The following is a 20,815-nucleotide window of genomic DNA, read 5'->3' as shown; positions in this document are numbered from 1 at the left end:
ATGCATCACACTTGCACGCAAACTTCACAAATATCAATTATAAACTCGTTCATTCACCATTCGAGTCGCCGACAGTCGCCCAACATAGTTGAACTTACAAGCGTGGCGTGGCGCGTAATTTAAACAAGATGACAGCACGTCTCCAAGTTTCTTATTTAACGATTAACGGACTTTTATTAACGGAAGTTGAGTTTAACGGAAGTTAACATAGCGTTAACACTTTTTGAAGTTAACTTAAAAGTTAATCCGTTAAGCAAAATGTTAACTTCGTTAATTAACGATTAACGGATTAACGAGTTAATGCCCAGCTCTGCCTATTGTGTACAATAAGTGAGATGTTATAATGCAATTAGATGTACTGTTTTACAAGCTCTTTTATTTCACCCATTTGGAAAATAGATATATTGATAATAGAAATAAATAGACCATTCATTTGGATAATGCTTTATTAAGTATCTCTTTAGAAATACCTTAAAAGGTTAAATTGTTTCCTTTGTGGAATTTCGATAGGACAATTAATTTATGATTTTCACATTGTTCATTGTTCCTATCTCATAAATTGCTTATTTCATTCAAATAAATAATTTGCTCTATTTGTCTCACATATAATTTTAATGAACTGTACCATTTAATGTATTTTTTACTGTCATATTCCTTTGTATTTTGATCCTTATATATATTTTGAGACTGGTAGGTTTGTTTCGTTTTATTTTTACTTTTAGATGTAGACGGAACTTGCATTTCCTCGTCATGCATTTTATGTCTGTGGTGAGAATATCCTTGTTTGGATTTTGTTAAATCTAATTGAGTGATATAATTTTCTTCTTCCTCACTGGTCATACTGTCCCTTAAAACTGTTCCTTTATTTTTCTTTTCTTGATGATGAATTGAGTTTGGTTTTTCAGTCGTTTTGATTGTGGAACTGAATTTTGCTTTATTGTTACGTCGATCTCTTATACTCTCGTCCCATTTATTATCAACTTTATTTGCGTTGTAACATTGTGTTAAATGTTTTTGCGACTGAGTTTGTTTTGAGCTTGAAAATGAAGAAGGCAACTTAAAATCAGCTAATACTTTGCTCACATTTTCAACTTCTATTTCGTCATTATTAACTATAGCTTCTTCATAACAGTTTGTGGCATTTCTGTTCAAATCATGACTGTTATGATTTGTGAGTGGTAAATTAGCTTTAGAGCTGTTAGTTGAACTATTTTTGCCATTTGTCAAACTATCATTTACATTGTTATCTCTTAAATAAGAGTATTCTTTATCAGGATTTTCATGATGATTATCTTTGTGGTTTAAAATTATTTTACTATAGTTTATCCCTGTTTGAGAGTTTCCATTATGTGTTCTAAATTCTTTCACCTCATCATTTTTATTAATATAGCTTGTTGTACTAGTCTTTTGATGTAATTTTTGTAAACAGTGACTTTTATCAGGCAATTTCAAAAGATTCAATTGCGAAAAATTAACGTTTTCACTAACGTTATTTGCTTCATTTTCTTTAAATGATTGCATTAAATCACTGAATAAATCAATTTTATTATCAGGTTCTGTGAATGATTCACATAGATTACCAAAGCTTTCCACATCTGCTTTTTTTCCATCATCAGTTAACACATCCCACAATTTTGTGTAATTTACTTCTTTACTAGCTTTTGAAACAATCTTACTATCTAAATCCAGATTATCTGTATCTGGAGTATCACACTGTTCAGGTACAATATTAATACAAAACGGGGTATTTGACCAAAAATCTTTTAAAAGAAAAGGCAGTTTAAGAGATTCTATTAAAGATTTGAAATTATTATGTTCAACTCCCTCACTTAATATGGTAATAGCAAGGCCATACGAACCAAATCTGCCTGCTCGTCCAATTCTGTGTAAATAAGTTTCCCAATTGCAAGGAGTTTCAAAATTAATAACTAAATCAACATTTGAAGCATCAATTCCTCGAGCTGCAAGATCAGTTGCAATCAACAACCTACATTTATATTCTTGTAATATTTTTAAAGCATCCAGTCTTTCAGTTTGTTGTTGTTGTCCATACAATTGTCCAGCTGGCCACTTTTCTTTATTCAACATTTTATGTAACTCACCAACCCTAGCTTGATAGTTACAAAATATAAGACATTGTTTGAACTGTCTGTTTGACAATATTTTTAATAATTCCACAAATTTATATTGTGTTTGTTTAACAATATTACTACTATATTTCACCAAAGTTACCCTTTGCTCTATTCCTAAAAGAACATTAGTGCTCTCTGGACAAATATGTTGTGCATTTTGAACATAATTTTCAATGAAATTCTTTGAACTCTCCGGAAATGTAGCACTGCTCATTATGACTTGTTTCTGCTGTGGTAAAACTGAGTGAATATAATTTATATCAGCTTCAAAGCTTTTTTCCATTAGTTTATCTGCTTCATCTAGAATCAACAATCTAACTGAGGTAGTAACAATGTATTTATCTTGTATCAAATGTTTTAATCGCCCCGGGCTACCTACTACAATATGGACATTCTTTTTAAATTTCTCTACATCATCTAAAACAGGAAGACCACCCATCACAACTTCAACACAGAGACCTGAAATAAACGATTATTTTAAGATAAAGAAATTGTAAACTCTTGAAATGGTGGATGTTGATGATGGGATCACTCTCAAACCAATTATACACTTATAGACTGATTCGGAAAATATTTATTCTAACTCGAACATATTAGATATAATTTAGTTGATACAAGATTATTATTAAATATGTATATAAAAGTTAAACAGTTATTTTTGAATACTATACATCTTACTTATTTGAGAATATAAACGGAATTAATTTATTATAACATACTTCAATCTTAAGAAAATAATACTGACATTCCTAATTCAAAATAATTTAAACATACTACATAAAAAGCCAAGTAGGTCAGAATTATCAAAGGAGTATGTATAGGTATATTCTGAGATTACCAAATCAACACACCCCCTTAATCTCAGAATATACATCATAACAACAGACAAGTACAGAAAACCCAAATATTTAAAGTTATCAACAAAACACCAATAATAAAAAACAATAATACATTCTCTCAACAAAACCACAAACTCTTAAACTCTAAAACCACAAGAAAAACACAATAAACTATAAAGGATGGAGATATTAAAAATTCTGTAAAAGTTTCTCTTAAAAATTTCATTTGAATTCCGTTAAAATATATTAGACTGTAAAATATTTGACCTTGTATTAAAAGTCAAACCACAAGTCCAAAACTGAGCAAAAGAAAAATGAAAAATTCAGAATAGAAATTTCCTCCACTAACAAATTCAATCAATTCACACCCACGCTTCCACTGCCCGAATCTATTAACTCCACCAAATTATCAACATCAACAACCCTTACACTAACACTTTCTGCAACAACAACAACATCAACAACTTTCTACAACAACAACACAACAACAACAACAACTTTCTACAACAACAACACAACAACAACAACAACTCCAACAACAACAACTCCAACAACAACAACTCCAACAACAACAACTCCAACAACAACAACTCCAACAACAACAACTCCAACAACAACAACTCCAACAACAACAACTCCAACTCCAACAATAACTACAACTCAACAACAACTACAACTCAACAACAACTACAACTCAACAACAACTACAACTCAACAACAACTACAACTCAACAATAACTACAACATCAACAACAACTACAACATCAACAACAACTACAACATCAACAACAACTACAACATCAACAACAACAACAACTACAACATCAACAACAACAACAACTACAACATCAACAACTCAACAACACCAACTCATCAACACCAACTCATCAACACCAACTCATCAACACCAACTCATCAACACCAACTCATCAACACCAACTCAACAACACCAACTCAACAACACCAACTCATCAACACCAACTCATCCACACCAACTCAACACAACAACACCAACTCAACACAACAACACCAACTCAACACAACAACACAACAACACCAACTCAACAACACCAACTCATCAACACCAACTCAACAACACCAACTCAACAACATCAACAGCAACCCTCTCTATTCTATCTTCATTTCTTCAACCATTTTTTTCACAAAACACGTCATCCGCCGCTGCACTCATCTTTTTTCAACACCGTCGATGGTCACCTCTTCTTCACTTCTTCAACCGTTTCTTCAAAAATCACTCCATCCGCCTCTGCATTCATCATTTTCAACACCGTCAATAAATGGTAGATGGATCTTTGACAAATTTGTTTGCAACTGTCACTCTTCCTCCATCTTGACATATTTGTTTGCAACTGTAATTCTTGCTCTCAGCGTGCTGGGCCCATAACCTCTTGAAACGGTGGATGTGGAAGCGTGCTGGGCCCATAACCTCTTGAAATGGTGGATGTTGATGATGGGATCACTCTCAAACCAATTATACACTTATAGACTGATTCGGAAAATATTTATTCTAACTCGAACATATTAGATATAATTTAGTTGATACAAGATTATTATTAAATATGTATATAAAAGTTAAACAGTTATTTTTGAATACTATACATCTTACTTATTTGAGAATATAAACGGAATTAATTTATTATAACATACTTCAATCTTAAGAAAATAATACTGACATTCCTAATTCAAAATAATTTAAACATACTACATAAAAAGCCAAGTAGGTCAGAATTATCAAAGGAGTATGTATAGGTATATTCTGAGATTACCAAATCAACATAAACACCTACAATTAGTTGTGTTTCGGGGGGTAATTTAGACAATTATGGTTACTGCACTAGTTCATTTTTGTGCAATCAAGCAACAGTAAGCATTAATATATTCTAATGGGAATGAAATGTAAATATTTAAGTAGATAAAGTCAAGAAATTTACTCAGTGGAACATTATATTCATAGACAGTAAGAATGGACAGAAATAATATAAGCAATTTAAACATACTGTACATTACCTTCATATCTTACACCTATTTGTTTTATAACATCATGTATTTGCATTGCTATCTCTCTTGTTGGAGCTAATATTACCACTTGCAAGCCCATATTAATGTCTATCTTTTCTAATGCTATCACAGAAAAAACTGCCGTCTTTCCCGTTCCTGATTTGGCTTCTAATAATAAATCTGTAAATGAATATGAAGTTGTTTACAAAAATGTGTAAAATAAAAAGATAATTAGCGACTACGGCGGTATTGTTGTACTTGTTGTTATGAATTATTTGTTTACTAATAATAACATAAAAAAACTTTACCAAATCCACATTTTCCAAGAGGTATACCATGAAGCTGAATCGGTGATGGCCTATGAAATCCAGAATCATTTAATCCTTGTAACGTGCGAGTAGTAAGCAACATAGTATCGAAAGTAATATCTTGACTGATTCGAACATCTTGAGTACGATGCCCTTCGTTAATATCGTGGGCTAAAACCATTTTTATGTTGGTATAATATTCACTTAAAAAAATTAATACAAATATTCTAAATTCGCCGGTTACGTTATTTGGCGACAAATGATTAGTGATAACCTGGAAGTGTCACTGACAATTTGACAACACACTCTGTGTGCAACAATGGGTATGTTCCGATATGCACTGCGACCACTCTACAGTGTGACGTCAATTCAGTATACTGTGAAGCCGTTTCTTTACAGCCAGTTGTACTGGTTACGATTTAAAACGGAACGCAATCCCGTATACTGTCAGCCGCATTTTTTAACGCAGCATTCAAATGAGTGTATTCAAGTTTTCTAGTACATTAAAAAAAAATTGTTTTGGAGTACTTACAAATTAAAAATATTTTGATTAATATTAATTTTAAATTGAATTTATCTAATATATAAAATTCTCGTGTCACAGTTTTCGTTCCCGTACTCCTCCGAAACGGCTTGACCGATTCTCATGAAATTTTGTGAGCATATTCAGTAGGTCTGAGAATCGGCCAACATCTATTTTTCATAACCCCCCCCCCATTTTTAACTGCGCGCGGACGGAGCCGCGAGCGACAGCTAGTAATATAATAAAAGTTTTTCATAAAAAAGAATATGTTTTTCATTACTTAACTTATATTAATTTTGTGTGTAAGTTTTATTGTAAGTTAACATTTTCAACAGTCTAATAAGGTTAATTTTTGCAATTCTTCCATTGTTTTATTTATTAATCCAAACTAATTAGAGATCTTTAAAATTTTCTGATTAAACTGTAGCTTTGTTTATAAGACGTTAGGCATTCGAGTGGTTTTGACTGATCACGTGATCAAGGTACTGCGAGTACCTTACCTCGAAAACGCCAGTGCTCACAGTAGAATATGGCGGCGATTTATGACGTCATATAGGGTGTGTTCCGATATGCACTGCGACCACTGTAGAGTGTGACGTCAATTCAGTATACTGTGAAGCTGTTGCTTTATAGCCAGTTATACTGGCTACGATTTAAAACGGAACGCAATCTCGTATACTGTCAGCCGCATTTTTTGACGCGACATTCAAATGAGTGTATTCAAGATTTCTAGTACATTAAAAAAAACTGTTATGGAGTACTGTCAAATTAAAAATATTATTATTTTAATTAATATTAATTATAAATTGAATTTATAATGTAGTAAAAATAAGTACTTTTTTCATAAAAAAGAATATGTTTTTCATTATCAACACAGTCTAATAAGGTCAATTTTTGCAATTCTTCCATTGTTTTATTTATTAATTTTGGATTATTACAGAACAGAACAGAATTAATTACAGAACTTTAACATTTTCTGATTAAACTGTAGCTTTGTTTATAAGATGTCAGGCACTCGGATGGTTTTGACTGATCACGTGATCAAAGTACTGCGAGTACCTTACCTCGAAAACGCCAGTGCTCACAGTAGAATATGGCGGCGATTAATGACGTCATATATTTCCATAGGGTACTGCGGTAGTATACTGGCAGTCCATAACGGAACGAATTTTCCTACAGTGATAGCACTGTGCAGTGCTCGCAGTGTATATCGGAACATACCCATATTTCCCTAGGGTACTGCGGCAGTGTACTGGCAGTCCATAACGGAACGAATTTTTCTACAGTGATAGCACTGTGCAGTGCTCGCAGTGCATATCGGAACATACCCAATAACGTATCAAATGGTAACTATTTCTCTGTTTGATACCTTTTGGGTCGTATATCTTATAAAATTGTCTTTACTCATTCTCTTTGGTTTGGTGTCAGATTGACATTGACACTTGAGTTTAAGTGGGCATTGGCGCTTTTCCGCTACAAATTTTACCGTCTAAGCATTTAAAAACTTTTATTTCCAAAGGAGCAAAAATTTCAAAAGGAGCAAAGCAAAAAGACAGTCAAGGGTTAACGTTAAGCCATGGAGGTTATGGAGTCAATGTCAGTAGCTTTCAAAGAAATTGGACCAAATCACAATATACCAGAAAAATGGAAAGAAATTGTACTAAATACAGGTAAAATTTCCTTTTAAGTTGGGGTTAATCTTTAATTAAAATCAAGCATTAACATTAACTCCTCACTTTTAAGGTGGTACCCACAGCACATTACAGGATATAAAGCTACCTCAGAAAGCAGGTGGCTACTGGTACAAGGATTCAAAAAAAGCAAATACAAGAAATCGTTTTATTTACTGGTATGAAATATTTTTATTGATAGTAGATCATAAAAAATATTAAATCCACAATTTAATTCTTCCAAGTGGCAACCATTTAAAACCCATTGGTATTCATTACTTTAACAATTTTATGCATTCAACTGATTGTTGTAGCAGTTTACACAGTATATTCTAAATTTAACTAAAGCTGAAACTAAGAAAATAAGAGTAAATTGTCAAGTTTTTCTTTTATAGGCAAACAACTTCAGATGCCATAGAATTATCAGAGGCATCACTTGATGTTAATCTGTCGGTGTCGAATTTGCGTTGTAAAGTGGCTCCAGGGACACCACCATTAAACAGTTTAACATTTTATGAGAGGTTATCAACACAAGAAGTTATAATTTTGGCTGCTACAGTTTCATCTGTACATAGACTTGTATTTCTTCATCCAGAATCATTAGACAGGAAGGTACAATTTCGTTATTTTTGAGATATTTGATTAGATTGCTTTGGATAAATAATTTTGAGCTATTTGAAACATGTATTTATGTATTATACGGTAAAGTATCCTTGTATGACATGGATCAATAAACTAGAATAATGTAATTTGATTTTACTGGTTTAAAAAGAATGTATAAATTCAGATAAGTTTCAGTTCATTTTCTCATTTTTAACTATCCATGTTTTTTTTAAATTTTCTAAATGAGTTTATTATGCTCTAATTATTTATTACTACTCCTATTCATAAGAAATTAAATAAAAAGCTAAATATGTTTTCAGTCAGCATTTGGATCAAGTAACAATACATCAGCATCTATATTCTATGACACAAGCGCTGTGAATAATCCAAATAACTATTATATTTTAAATCAATACGCTAACACAAGTAAGTTGAGTTCCACCTTTTATGACAGCACTCATTTTCAGAGTGAAATCTAACTAGTATTAACAAATGCGAATGGATGGATGGATGTACGTTTGTTTGAAGGTATCTCTGGAATGGTATTGCAGATGTCCATGGGCGTTGATGAACACCTTGGTGTTCCCGTTGCTCGTTTGCCCCATTCTCTTATAAAAAAAAAAAAAGATATAGATCAGAGTCTGGTAGAATACTTAGGCTACTTATTATTATTTTTTTTACTCCGCACGGACTCACTGTTGACAGCTAGTAGATAATAATATTTTATCATTACACAATATTTCAAATAAGTGATGGAAAGCAGTTATTACAAAACAGATCCAGGTTGACCTCTGGGATCCATGATGCCCCTGTGGGTATGGATAACTGAAAATAAAGTCAACAATTAGTGAAGGCAAGAATTGTTACTGAAAATATTGTTATTTTGTAAGGTTCTTTGAGAATGTTACATATCAAGCATCAAAAACTGAGAATCTTGCATTGGTTTAATTTTTTAAATTGCGTTTTTTTTAGCTACTGGTGTAGCACACACATGTGCATCAATGCTGCGTGACAGTGGGGAAGCCGTGTTTGCTCTTTCATTTGGTCATGGCAGTGAAGGTGGCTTGCTTCTGGTAAAGCTTCCCGTCACAGGCTCTGCTGTTACAACACTATTAAAGCGAGAATCAGCTGTGCCTAGATTCTTGTCTGGTATAACAGGTGCATTGAGGTAAGTTTTTTATAATTTTTTTTACTATAGTTATGATTTATCCTTTAAATATATGTATTTATTGATTTATATTCAAATATGTTTTTTGACCATTTTATATCACTTGATTTAATTTCTTTCTAAGAAAAAAACATCTTAAAAATATTAATATATTTTTAATAACAATCTTGTTTATAAATGACATTACACACATTACACTACATTTAAAAAATGAGGTCAAAACTTCTTATTGTGTGTATAAAGTGACACTGTATTTCTAGGGGTAAAAGTAATACAGATGGTGTTGAAACCTATGGTGTGGTGGTGACCAATGGTTTGATAGTGGCAATCTGTGGCGACACATGTCTGCGCGCATGGACACTTGATGAAGGCGGAGCGCCGGTTGCGGTCTCCTCGCCTCTATCACAATCTTTAGTCAGACCAAAACCACCGCGTATGTTAACTTTACATTAAATTAACTTTTTTATTATGCTGACAGAATCACTCATAGTTATTAATTTCCCACTAATGAAGTCCTTTTAACGAGTGCCTTTTGGAGAGCTTTTAATAATACTATCCTAAATTTAAATTATTAGTATTTTATATTATGTAATAATTACCTTTTTTAATTATATACATGATTAACTATAAAATTATTTTCCAGCTCAAGGTCATATGTTGAAAAGCATTGTAGGTACGGACAGAAGTATAATGCTAGTGGTGTATCTGTCATTTCCTAACGACAGTGAATTTGTTGTTATGAAGATGCACGACGGCGGAGGTGGCGCCGTTGTATTCTCACAGATATGTCAAATATTTGGACCACAGGTTTGTTAGTTAATTTGATAGAAATACATTTAATAGGTAACTTTGATCTAAAGTTATTAATATTGTTTCAATGCATAATTTCAGCTAGATCTACTAGACTACACCATTGGTTATGGGGATGGTGACCATGTTATATGGGCGTTATGGAACCAGCCGGATGGAGATGCTTTTATAACAAGTAAGATGATGAAGTACAGTTGTATAAAAATATCCCACGTAACCTTTAAAGCATACGATCTCAAAAACCACTCACAAATTTGTATAAACAGTTGGGTTCCAGTAAGTTTTTTTACTGTACAGATAAATCTTTTAATCAAAGACATTGTCCTAAAATATTTTGGATTTTAGTTCACCTTTGCAAATAACAAAAAAAGTGTAAAAGTTAAAATGTTTTATGTGTATGTGCAGCGACTAGCGTTGGTGCGGAGGTATCGTGGCGCTGCGTGGCTGTGCGCGAGGCCCCGCCCCCACTGCCGCAGCTCTCCTCCCCTCATCAATACCGCGACCGCCTGCTCGCTCCCGGACTCTTTCCACCTACTGTCATTAAGAAAGCTCTTGTGGTACATAACTATTTAGATATTGTTCTAATATTTTTTTTCCTGTATCCTAAACTGATGAATATTCACGGAAATAAACTTTTTTACCTGTTACATTTGAACATCATGTGTTGGAATAGCTTATAATTCATATATGTATATTTGTAGTACTGATGGTGTTTTATATGTCAGATATACCGGCGCACGTGGTGCGGGGGCGATGCGGGCGCGCTGGGCGGGGCCGGGGCCGAGGGCGGGGCGGAGGCGGAGCTGGGCGAGGCGGCGGCGGCGGCGGTGCAGGCGCGTCTGAGGCTGCTCACTGCGCGCACCGCCGCACCAGACCACTCACAGCTTATGTACAAGTACGTCATTGTTTTTATACTTTTTTTTGGTTTCAATTTGTGAATTGTTTTCTAATAAATTTTAAAACACTTCCATCATTCCAGATGCTGGTCAGATTTGTACAGTTGGTGTTTGCAGTACATGGAAAATCTTCAGAAACCACTCGGTCTTATGGTTTCTACCCATGTAAGCTTTGAATTCATATTTACATCTACGTTATAAAATCCCTGTCATAATAAAGTAACTTTAATCGTTTTAGAAAAGTGAAGCAGAGAGCGGGTGGTGGTGCGCGGTGGTGCGACGCGCTGGCATATCACTGGTGCGCGAGCTCGAACCGCTAGAAAAGATGATGCTGTCCCCTGATGATACTTTGCCAGAAATTGGTAAATATTTCTTACAACTTTTTACTAAAGTATGTAGTAAGTAGTTTTCATTTCACCAAAAGTTGATTATTGTAATTGGGTTAAACAAACAGCTATTTTTAAAGGAAAAATCTTATTGACAAATTTAGTAAAATGTGTAGCAAATGTTGTGTAGGTCGCGAGACTGGCGAGTTGTCTATGGACGCGGTGCGGGTGGTGGTGGCGGGCGCGCGGTGGGAGCGGGCGGCGACGCCGGCGGGCGCGGGCGAGCTGGAGCGGCGGCTGTTCGCGTGCGCCGCGCCGCAGCACCGTCTGCTGCCGCGTCTGCTGCATCTCCTGCTCGCACCTCACACTCCGTCAGCCTCCGCCACATCCCCCGCACACCACCACACGCAACACCCGCATCCGGTAATACTGGCAACACTATTTTATATGTTTTGAATTTACAAAATTGCTTAGTATTGAATGTTATGGCTGCACGAATCTCCCATGTAAGGAAACATTTATGAAACTTCATTAGAAATAGAAAATAAAGTATTGACATTAATATTTTTCTGCTATCAGACACTAACACCGCAACAAATAGATGAGCTGACGTCTATTTTGGAGCCGATTAAAGACTTGCAGAGTGCCGTTTTGGAACTAAATGATGCGTTAAGATTAGACGTACCCGATATAAGTACGTCTAAAAGTAAGTTTTCGTTTAATTTTTGGTTTATATTTACACAGCGCAATATGAAAATATTATATCCAAATTTTATTTTTTAGACGAAGAAGTGGACACAAGTGATTATGATAATCTGTTTGCAAGTGAACTGGGCGTTGCTGTGGTTACCGAAGCAATACGACAGATGGCAGAAATGAGGTAAATATTTTATTGTGTCTATAAAACTATATTTCAATTAATAATAATCAATTTTAAGCAACATCTTAATACGACGCATTAGGCTATCTTATCTGTCCTATTGATTGACGTGTGTGTGTGTGTGTGTGTGTGTTAGAGCGCGTGTAGTGCGCGGCGCGCTGGCAGCACTGGGCGTGGCGCACGGAGCTGGGGGCGTGCCGGGCGCCGGGCACTGCGCCGTGCACTGGCAGGCCTACCGTGCACTTCTGTGGCTTCGCTCCGCCGTCTTAAATACCACGTGAGTGAAATTTATACTAATATTATAAATGAGAAAGTTTAGATGGATGGATGTTTGTTTGAAGGTATCTCCGGAATGGCTTAACAGATCTTGATGAAATTTGGCACAGACGCTGAATATAATCTAGAAGAACGCATAGGCTACTTATTAAGTTTTTTTTAAGACCGCGCGGACGGAGTCGCGTGCGACAGCTAATGTATACTAAGAATCGAACTTGAACGAAATATTAAAAAATTAAACACGATTAAATATAAAATAATAACTTGTGTGTAAAAGTCCGGCGCGGTCGACGGAGGCGTTCCGTCTGAAGCTGAGCGCGTTGGGCACGAGCGGCGAGGCGCGCGGTGTCGCACTGGGCAGCGGGGCCGGCACCAGCGTGAGCGCGGTGGCGGCGTACGCGGGGGGCGCGGGCGGGCGTCGTGCGCGGCTGCAGCTGGCGGCTGCACGCGCACCGCCGCACGCGCACCACGCCCTGCCCCTCATGGCATACCACCTCGCACATCAACTGTATCCTTTACTAAGCTCTCACACCTTGATATTTTTAGTAGGCATAGGTCTAGTGAGTACGCGATCCAAAGTCGAAAAACGGAGACCCAGGCTTCGGGCATTACTACCAAGTCATTCTCAAATCCTCAAAATAATAAATTCTTTAATAGTATATCAGTTGGGCAGTAAGCGGAGGTTTCGAGTTCGGTTGGTGGCTGGCCTCCGTAAACCAGCCGCGGCTCGTACAGAACTACGTCTCCATGTTGGAACCTTGGTGCGAGTGGAACGCTTGTTCTCGTAAGTACATGTACATAGACGTTTCCATTTCCATACCGAACTACAGGTGATATATAAATACATATATTAATGTTAACGTGTCACAGGTCAGTTCATTTTGGGACTGTCTCTGCTGGACACGGAGGACGCGGAGGCTGCATACACGGCGTTCTGCAAGGCGGCGAAGGGAGTCAGCACGGAGCCCTTCCTGCGCCGCCTGGTGGCCGTCGCTGACGCACCTCTCACCCAGCACCAGGCACTCGTGCTATATTACATGAAGGTGACAAATTACATATGAACATTTGCAGATCTATAACTTCGTATGCTAATGGAATTTCAGACACTTTAATGGCAAAACAATAATATTTTTTTTCTCTTTGTTACAATCAGGTTATCAAGCTATTCGAAATCCACGATGCAGGTGCTTGTGTGGTTCGTCTCGCTGAGACTGCGATCAGTATTGCCGATAAGGATGATCCAAATTTGGTGAGCAATGTTGTTTACATTGGGAAAGTGTATAAATGCAATATATACAAACAGCATTATAAGTAAAGATTGCGTTGTATACAGGCGATGTTCCAGTGGCTTGTGTTCAAGTGGCACCTGGCGGGCGGGCGAGTGGAGCGCGCGCTCAGCGCAGCCGCCGCCAACCCCGCCCCACATGCGCGCGACTCCGCCGCCGCACACCTCCTCACCACGCTCGGTAATACCTACACACCTCGCTTTTGCACACACAAACTCACTGCAAAACCAACTGCTATAGTTGTTTTTTTATTGTTATACAATTTTTATTTATTTTGTACGCAGCAAATCGTAAGCAACTTGGCGCGCTAGTGTCGTGCAGCGCGCTGTCTGCGGAGACGGAACGTGCAGCGGTGGCGCGCGCCAAGCTGCACGACGCCGCCACCCACAACCCATACTACGATTTCCTGTACGCCTTGCATATTTCGAGGCAACATTACCGAAAGGGTGAGCTACATAATAGTGATAAATATAATATACTAGCTGTCGCCCGCGACTTGTCTGCGCGGAATTTAAAAAACTTAATATGCAGCCTATATTATGTTCTTCCAGACTATGTTTTATATCTATATACCAAATTTAATTAAGATCCATTAAGCCTTTCTGGAGATACCTTCAAACAAACATCATTATCCATCCATCTATCTAAATTTTTTAAATTTTTTCTGTCATACGAACCTTCTCCTGACAATAACAAACACAACAAAAAAAAAAAGTGAAATCGGTCCAGCCGTTCACGCGTGATGGCGTAACCAAGGGATATAGGGATTCATTTTTATATATAGATAGATAATTGTTTCTTACGGACGTTTTTATGTCATGTCTACCTTATGTGAAGGCATTTCAATTTATATTGTAATTGCAAATAGCGGCAGCTGTAATGTACGAGCGTGCGACACGTTGCCTGTCGGAGCGCGGCGGTGCGGGCGTGCGCCGCAAGTGGCTGGCGGCGGCGCTCGCCTGTCTGCGGCTCGCGCGACCCGAGCACGCGTTCATCGCGCGCCCCGCCCACGCCGCCACGCCCACCACGCCCACTGCGCCCACTGCGCCCACCACAATGCTAGACGCGCAAGTCCCCAATATTAGATCTAAAGCGCTGCAGGTAAATATTCCACCATAATCAACTACTATAAGGAATCTTGTAAAAACAACAAAAAATATTTTTCTGAATATTCGGACTATTCAGGAAAAAGTTTATTCGATTTCTAGTTTTTATTATTTCTTTCTTACCCTTGTGTAGGTGATTGGTCCGGAGGAGTTGGCAGCTGAACTGCGGGCAGAGGATCCGGAATCCGTAGACCCAGTACAGCAGGCTCTACAGAGTATGTATTTTTCAATATTTTGTACGTAATGTTTGCCTTGGTTAAATATTAAACTCTTGCCTTATTTATTAGGACACGAACCGATCGATTTCGATTATTTGTACCCGAATCTTAAAAACGCTGATGTGGAGACACTCCTCGCGGTCACGAAGCGAGCCATCAGCACCGAACAGTTCCTGCCCAGGTGGTTCCTACTCAGGTTTATGGTAAGATTTATTGATTTTAATCTGCTTAAAACTTGTCATTTTTGTTTGGATGGATGGATGTTTGATGGTATCTCCAGAACGGCTGCATGGATCTCGATGAATTGTCACAGATGTAGAACATAGTCTGGAAGAACACTATATACTTATTAACTTTTCTTTAATTCCGTGTGGACGGAATCGCGGGCGACAACTAGTAGTGTCTATTTGTAGGAGGTGGACGGGGCGGCGTGTATCCGCGGGCTGCTGTCAGGTGGACGTGCGCTGGAGGCGGGCGAGGCGTGCTGCGGGGCGCTGCGCGAGGCGCTGCACGCGCTGGGGCCGGGCACGCCGCAGCAGCCGCGCGCCGCTCCCCTCGCCCTCGCCGACCTGCTGCTCGCTGAGCTCGACACGCACCAGCATGTACCACAATACAAAGAGGTCTGTATTACACTATTCATACATATCGTCATCCTTTACGTTCTCATTGACATAACAGAGACAACAAAACATATAATCAAGATAAAATTATATCTAATCAATAACATGAAAAACAGATAATAAACAATTTAAAATAATGGCAACCACAAATAATACAAAACCTAATTACATTTAATTTAAATATAATATAAAAACTAAAATATATCATTAAAAGGTGTCCCTTTAGGCAAGGTTCCGAAGATACTGGCAGCGTTCTTCCTTTGAATGGCTAGACTAATTCTTTGTCCGAGTTAGCTGCCAGCTCTTCGGTCTCTTGTGATGTCGACTAACCTTTTTGCTGTTTCCTTAAAAAGCCTTCTAGCGCTATGACCCCACGGACCAAGGGTTTCGACACCGAATGGGACGAATTCATATTCGGACCCCTGACAACAAGACAACAATATGTATTTTACGTGTTACATTAATACCGCGATATTTCATTGGAATGAGATTTGATACGTACAGTTATCTCGTTTCTTTTCAAAAGAAATGAGAGGGTTGAATGTATTGTTTTTAAACAAGTTTTTGTAGAATGAAAATTCACAGATATAAAGACACTTACTTTTTTCATATTTCTCTGACATCTTTAACTAATCTCACGTACTTATGCCAGGTGTCGGTACAGACTAGGTTCGAGTTATATGAGGGCTTTCCTCATATTATTGATGGTTTTTATTTAACAACAAACATAATGAAATTCTTTTTACTTAATTTATAAACTAATGGGATATGAATCATATTTTTTGATAAACATTAAATTGAAAAAGGTAAAATATTTCAATACACAAAATTAAAACCCATGACCACAAAAAAGTTTGCAAGAACATGATTAACTAAGCGTGTAGCCTTATAGAACAAGTATCGAAGGTCAATATATCAACTTACATTTTTTTTAATAATTTTGTGATTACATTGTGTATAGTTGAAGGTTATCTATTCAAAATCAGATATATACATTTTCTTACAAAGATAAATATATTCATTAATTGTAAATTCTAATCAAAAGTACGTAAATTAAATAATACGAAGTAAGTTTTCTGAAGTCGTTGTATCGATAAGTGTCTAAAAATTTTTTTTTGTCATAGAAACAATATAAAAACACCTGTTTCAATAAAGTTCAATGTGTGTTTAACATATTTATTACATATCATAGATACTATAAACAGAATATTCATGACATAAACAGCAGACAAATGTTTATGGGTTCAATGTGCATTTACAAACTCCTTAAAATGTTTTGTTCAATTATTGTTACACTAGCTTTAACCCGCGACTCCGTCCGCGCGGAATAAAAAAAATGCACACAAAATAAAAAAGTTCCTATGTCCGTCTCCTAGTTCTAAGCTACCTCCCCATCAATTTTCAGCTAAATCAGTTCGACCGATCTTGAGTTATAATTAGTGTAACTAACACGACTTTCTTTTATATATATAGATGTATCTACCTACAGTTCAATATCAGTAACCTTTTGGGGCGTATCAATTAGCATAGCTTATGTGGCTATTCTATTACTTGTGTAGTTTGAAATGTTATTTATGTTCTCCAAATTTGTTCTTTGGTAAAATTTAAATCATAGAAATTTCTCTAATTTGTCCTCAATTTGACTTAAAGTGGTGGGACAGGTACCCGATTTATATTTTTATGATTTTTAATTGATATTGATTGCAATTGGGAAGCAATGACATTGGTAAAAAAAGCAATTTCAAGGCAATCTGTGTCATGTATTCAACCGGAATTAGAATTCATCATCATCAGCTCACTATACGTCCCCACCGAGGAGCTCGGAGCCTACCCCAAGTTAGGGGTGACTAGGCCATAGTCAACCACGCTGGCCAAGTGCAGGTTGACTTCACACATATTGTCTACGCCATATTTAAAAAGTGGCAACATTGCCACAGAGCAGCGACAGCGCACTGTCATCGCTGCTCTCGCGCCGACGGCCGACCGGCCGGCGGTCGTCGGCGCCATCTTTTACTTCACTTCAATTTCAACATTCAACCTTACAACAAGCACGCGATCAAGTAAGATCTTTCAATGATTCTTCACGAACCTGCACCGACATAGTTTCGAGCCGGATTCGAATAATTTCTATTGGAACTCAACAATCAAAAGGGGCCAAGAAGAAAAATTTCGAAGCGGTGCGGTCGAAAAAAGAAGATTGATCGACATGGACGCGTGCTGAATATCAAATCTTCAATTCATCAAGCCAATATATACCTAGAGAGGTTTGCGGAGATGAGTGAGTTCGTTCCAATTATTTTCCAACTATTTACGTAAATCTCACTTCGCAAGGTTTTATTGACGCGTTAAACAGATTTATTGCCCGCAGAGGTAAGCCAGCAACTCTTTATTCTGACAATGGAACTCAGTATAAAGGGGCGTGTAATGAATTGTCAAAATTTTTAAAGGATAACTGCAACAATATAGTTTCATATTCGGCTGAAAATGATATAAATTTTAAATTTTGTCCTGCTTATAGTCCCAATTTTAACGGTTTGGCAGAGGGTTCAGTAAAATCGGTAAAGCACCATCTAAAACGAGTCCTATCTATGACTCATTTAGACTACGAACATATGAATTCTCTTTTAGTACAAATAGAGGGGATACTAAATTCTAGACCGCTCACTCCTCTTTCGTCCGATCCTACGGATCTCATTCCCTTAACACCGGCCCATTTTCTAATTGGACGAACAATAACTATGTCGCCTGCACCTCAGGTGGAAAATCACCAATTATCAACTTTAAGCAAATTCAAGAGAATTCAACAATTAAAATGTCATTTTTGGACCAGATATTATAAGGAATATCTTTCAGAACTCCAGTCCCGCAGCAAGTGGCGCACGCGAGGAACGCAACCGCAATTAGGAGAAATGGTCGTCGTGAAGGATGATCGCCTTCCACCAAACCGATGGCTGATTGGAAGGATCACTGGCGTCCACCCTGGCAGCGACGGTGTCAACCGCGTCGCTGACGTCCTCACCACAACCGGGACGCTGCGCAGGGCCTACAACCGCCTCTGCCCACTACCTGCTGCGTTGGACCAGGATGCTCCTGACCCAAGGGGGGCAGCCTGTCTACGCCATATTTAAAAAGTGGCAACATTGCCACAGAGCAGCGACAGTGCATTGTCATCGCTGCTCTCGCGCCGACGGCCGACCGGCCGGCGGTCGTCGGCGCCATCTTTTACTTCACTTCAATTTCAACATTCAACCTTACAACAAGCACGCGATCAAGTAAGATCTTTCAATGATTCTTCACGAACCTGCACCGACACATATCATTGAATTTCTTCTCAGATATGTGCAGGTTGCATCACGATGTTTTCCTTCACCGTAAGAACGTCGGATAAATGTACATATGTAAATCGAAAATCGAAAAACACATTGGTACATGGCGGGATTTGAACCCAGGACCTGCAGATTGCAAGTCAAGTGCTTAACCCTTGAGCCACCGACGCTCTTTTAGAATTAGTTTATACATAGTTGAACGTACAAAAGAATTAGTATATACATAGTTGATGTCTGATGTAACAAAAACACTGCTTATTTATTCCTTTTTTAAGTATCTTTGAATGTTTTTAAACTGAAAAAACATTATTTATTACCTTGGGTTTTTCGCCTTATTCTTTTACGTTAAAGTTAAAAAAATATCCAAAAATAGATGTGCGTCATAATAAACCGCTGTGTACTTTTCCATTTAGCAACATAACAAATATTACGAATTCGTAAGAACGTCGAAAAAGATGAAAAATCGTTTTAATGGATTCAATAATGTATTTTATTTAGGTATTAAATATGTACATATGTAATATATATTCACAACATGAATTCAATTCAATTCAGTCGTGCTGGCCTCGAGATACTACTGCGCACACAAAATTATAAATTTATTTAATCTTTATAAGCATAATTTTTTTGTAACAAAATCAGTCAAATGGTGATGATAAAAAAAAAACTAAACAGTATTCATAATATTATGGTTTTGTATTTCTTGTTTCACATATACATTTTTTACAGCACTTGAATTTATGATAATAGCGAACGTACTATTACCTATTAAAGCCAGGCAACACATTTGCTAATGTATTTATTGGCTACATTGGCTTTAATTGACGCAAAGAAGATATTTCACCTGCATATGCTTTCTCTCATTTGCCATATCCACCTTCCGCTCCCATCCACAATATTAGCTATAATTGTTATGATCCAATGACTTTAGAAGTGATTAAGTAGGCATATAAATACTCCGTTTCAATCAATTTTTTCAACTATTTCATTATACAAGACTCATGTTTATTTCATATAAACTCATTGTCAGGGTTTTTCTATTGTTTGCCTTTTATTAATGTTAAATGTTATTGTTTCAGTTACATGATGATTTACAACTGCTTGTGAAAGAATACACCTCCGCCGCAGTCAGGATATCAGAAAATATAAAACTTACACTTCAGTTCACCTCCGTTAACTAATATGTAAGAAAAATAAAACTTTTCTATGTATTTTTTTTAATTTATTTAAATCATAAATTCCCGTTGAATTGTTTTGTCATGGTTTTGATACATACAACATACTGTCATAATAATACAGAGAGGAGACCCTATTATCCATATAAATCACAATACTGTTACACCCAATTTCTATTTTGATTGACAACATTAACACATTCAGCCTAATAAATAACTACAACCAACAAATACAAGATACATAAGTGTACATTTTATTTATTATAATTAAACATTGCATGGATACTAAACCAATATTTGTGTAGTATTCAGCAATACGTGATGAAAATATTTTTAACAATTTGAAGAAGAATAAATTAAAAACTAAATCCTACCCATGTGAAACTGTGAGGTTTTATTGTAAGTTAAACAAAAACTAACTAATTAAAACAAAAAAAAAAACTGGCAAACAAAATCTTTGGAATGGTAGGGTTGTATTTGTCAGATATGTTGGCGGCTGTTAACTTCGTGTGAATATGTGAACTATGAACACAATTATAGGTGTAGCTTGGGCCGCCAAGATATTTGAGAAGAACTGTACAATGAATTAAATAGTAACATTTTCTACTAACGTAATGTAACCTTGTCTTAAAAA

At 36.9% G+C, this 20,815-nt stretch overlaps 2 protein-coding genes across 2 annotated transcripts; one reads left to right on the top strand and one right to left on the bottom strand.

Moving 5' to 3' along the window:
• Nucleotides 1–552: 552 nt before the first annotated feature.
• Nucleotides 553–5,575, bottom strand: LOC106719135 (probable ATP-dependent RNA helicase DDX20). Its single transcript, XM_014513392.2, has 3 exons — nt 5,299–5,575; nt 5,000–5,170; nt 553–2,591 (listed from the first exon to the last, which is right to left on the bottom strand). Exons 1-3 carry the CDS (start codon nt 5,477–5,479, stop codon nt 553–555), a joined length of 2,391 nt encoding a protein of 796 aa, XP_014368878.2. The 5' UTR covers nt 5,480–5,575.
• A 1,803-nt stretch (nt 5,576–7,378) lies between these two features.
• LOC106719087 (nuclear pore complex protein Nup160) lies at nt 7,379–20,459 on the top strand. The gene is made up of 27 exons (XM_045680230.1): nt 7,379–7,491; nt 7,565–7,670; nt 7,887–8,103; nt 8,415–8,520; nt 9,067–9,262; nt 9,523–9,695; nt 9,906–10,069; nt 10,154–10,247; nt 10,478–10,629; nt 10,798–10,967; nt 11,052–11,133; nt 11,207–11,330; nt 11,485–11,717; nt 11,874–12,000; nt 12,078–12,174; nt 12,311–12,451; nt 12,728–12,958; nt 13,116–13,234; nt 13,321–13,493; nt 13,604–13,699; nt 13,784–13,916; nt 14,021–14,182; nt 14,605–14,837; nt 14,976–15,057; nt 15,130–15,263; nt 15,474–15,680; nt 20,086–20,459. The coding sequence occupies exons 1-27, from the start codon at nt 7,398–7,400 to the stop codon at nt 20,185–20,187; spliced, it is 3,948 nt and encodes a 1,315-aa protein (XP_045536186.1). The 5' UTR covers nt 7,379–7,397; the 3' UTR covers nt 20,188–20,459.
• The last annotated feature ends 356 nt before the right edge of the window (nt 20,460–20,815 follow it).

The sequence above is a fragment of the Papilio machaon genome, chromosome 12, assembly GCF_912999745.1.
Source record: "Papilio machaon chromosome 12, ilPapMach1.1, whole genome shotgun sequence".
In the NCBI taxonomy this organism is placed as follows: domain Eukaryota; kingdom Metazoa; phylum Arthropoda; class Insecta; order Lepidoptera; family Papilionidae; genus Papilio; species Papilio machaon.
This window is presented reverse-complemented; position numbering and strand designations above follow the sequence as displayed.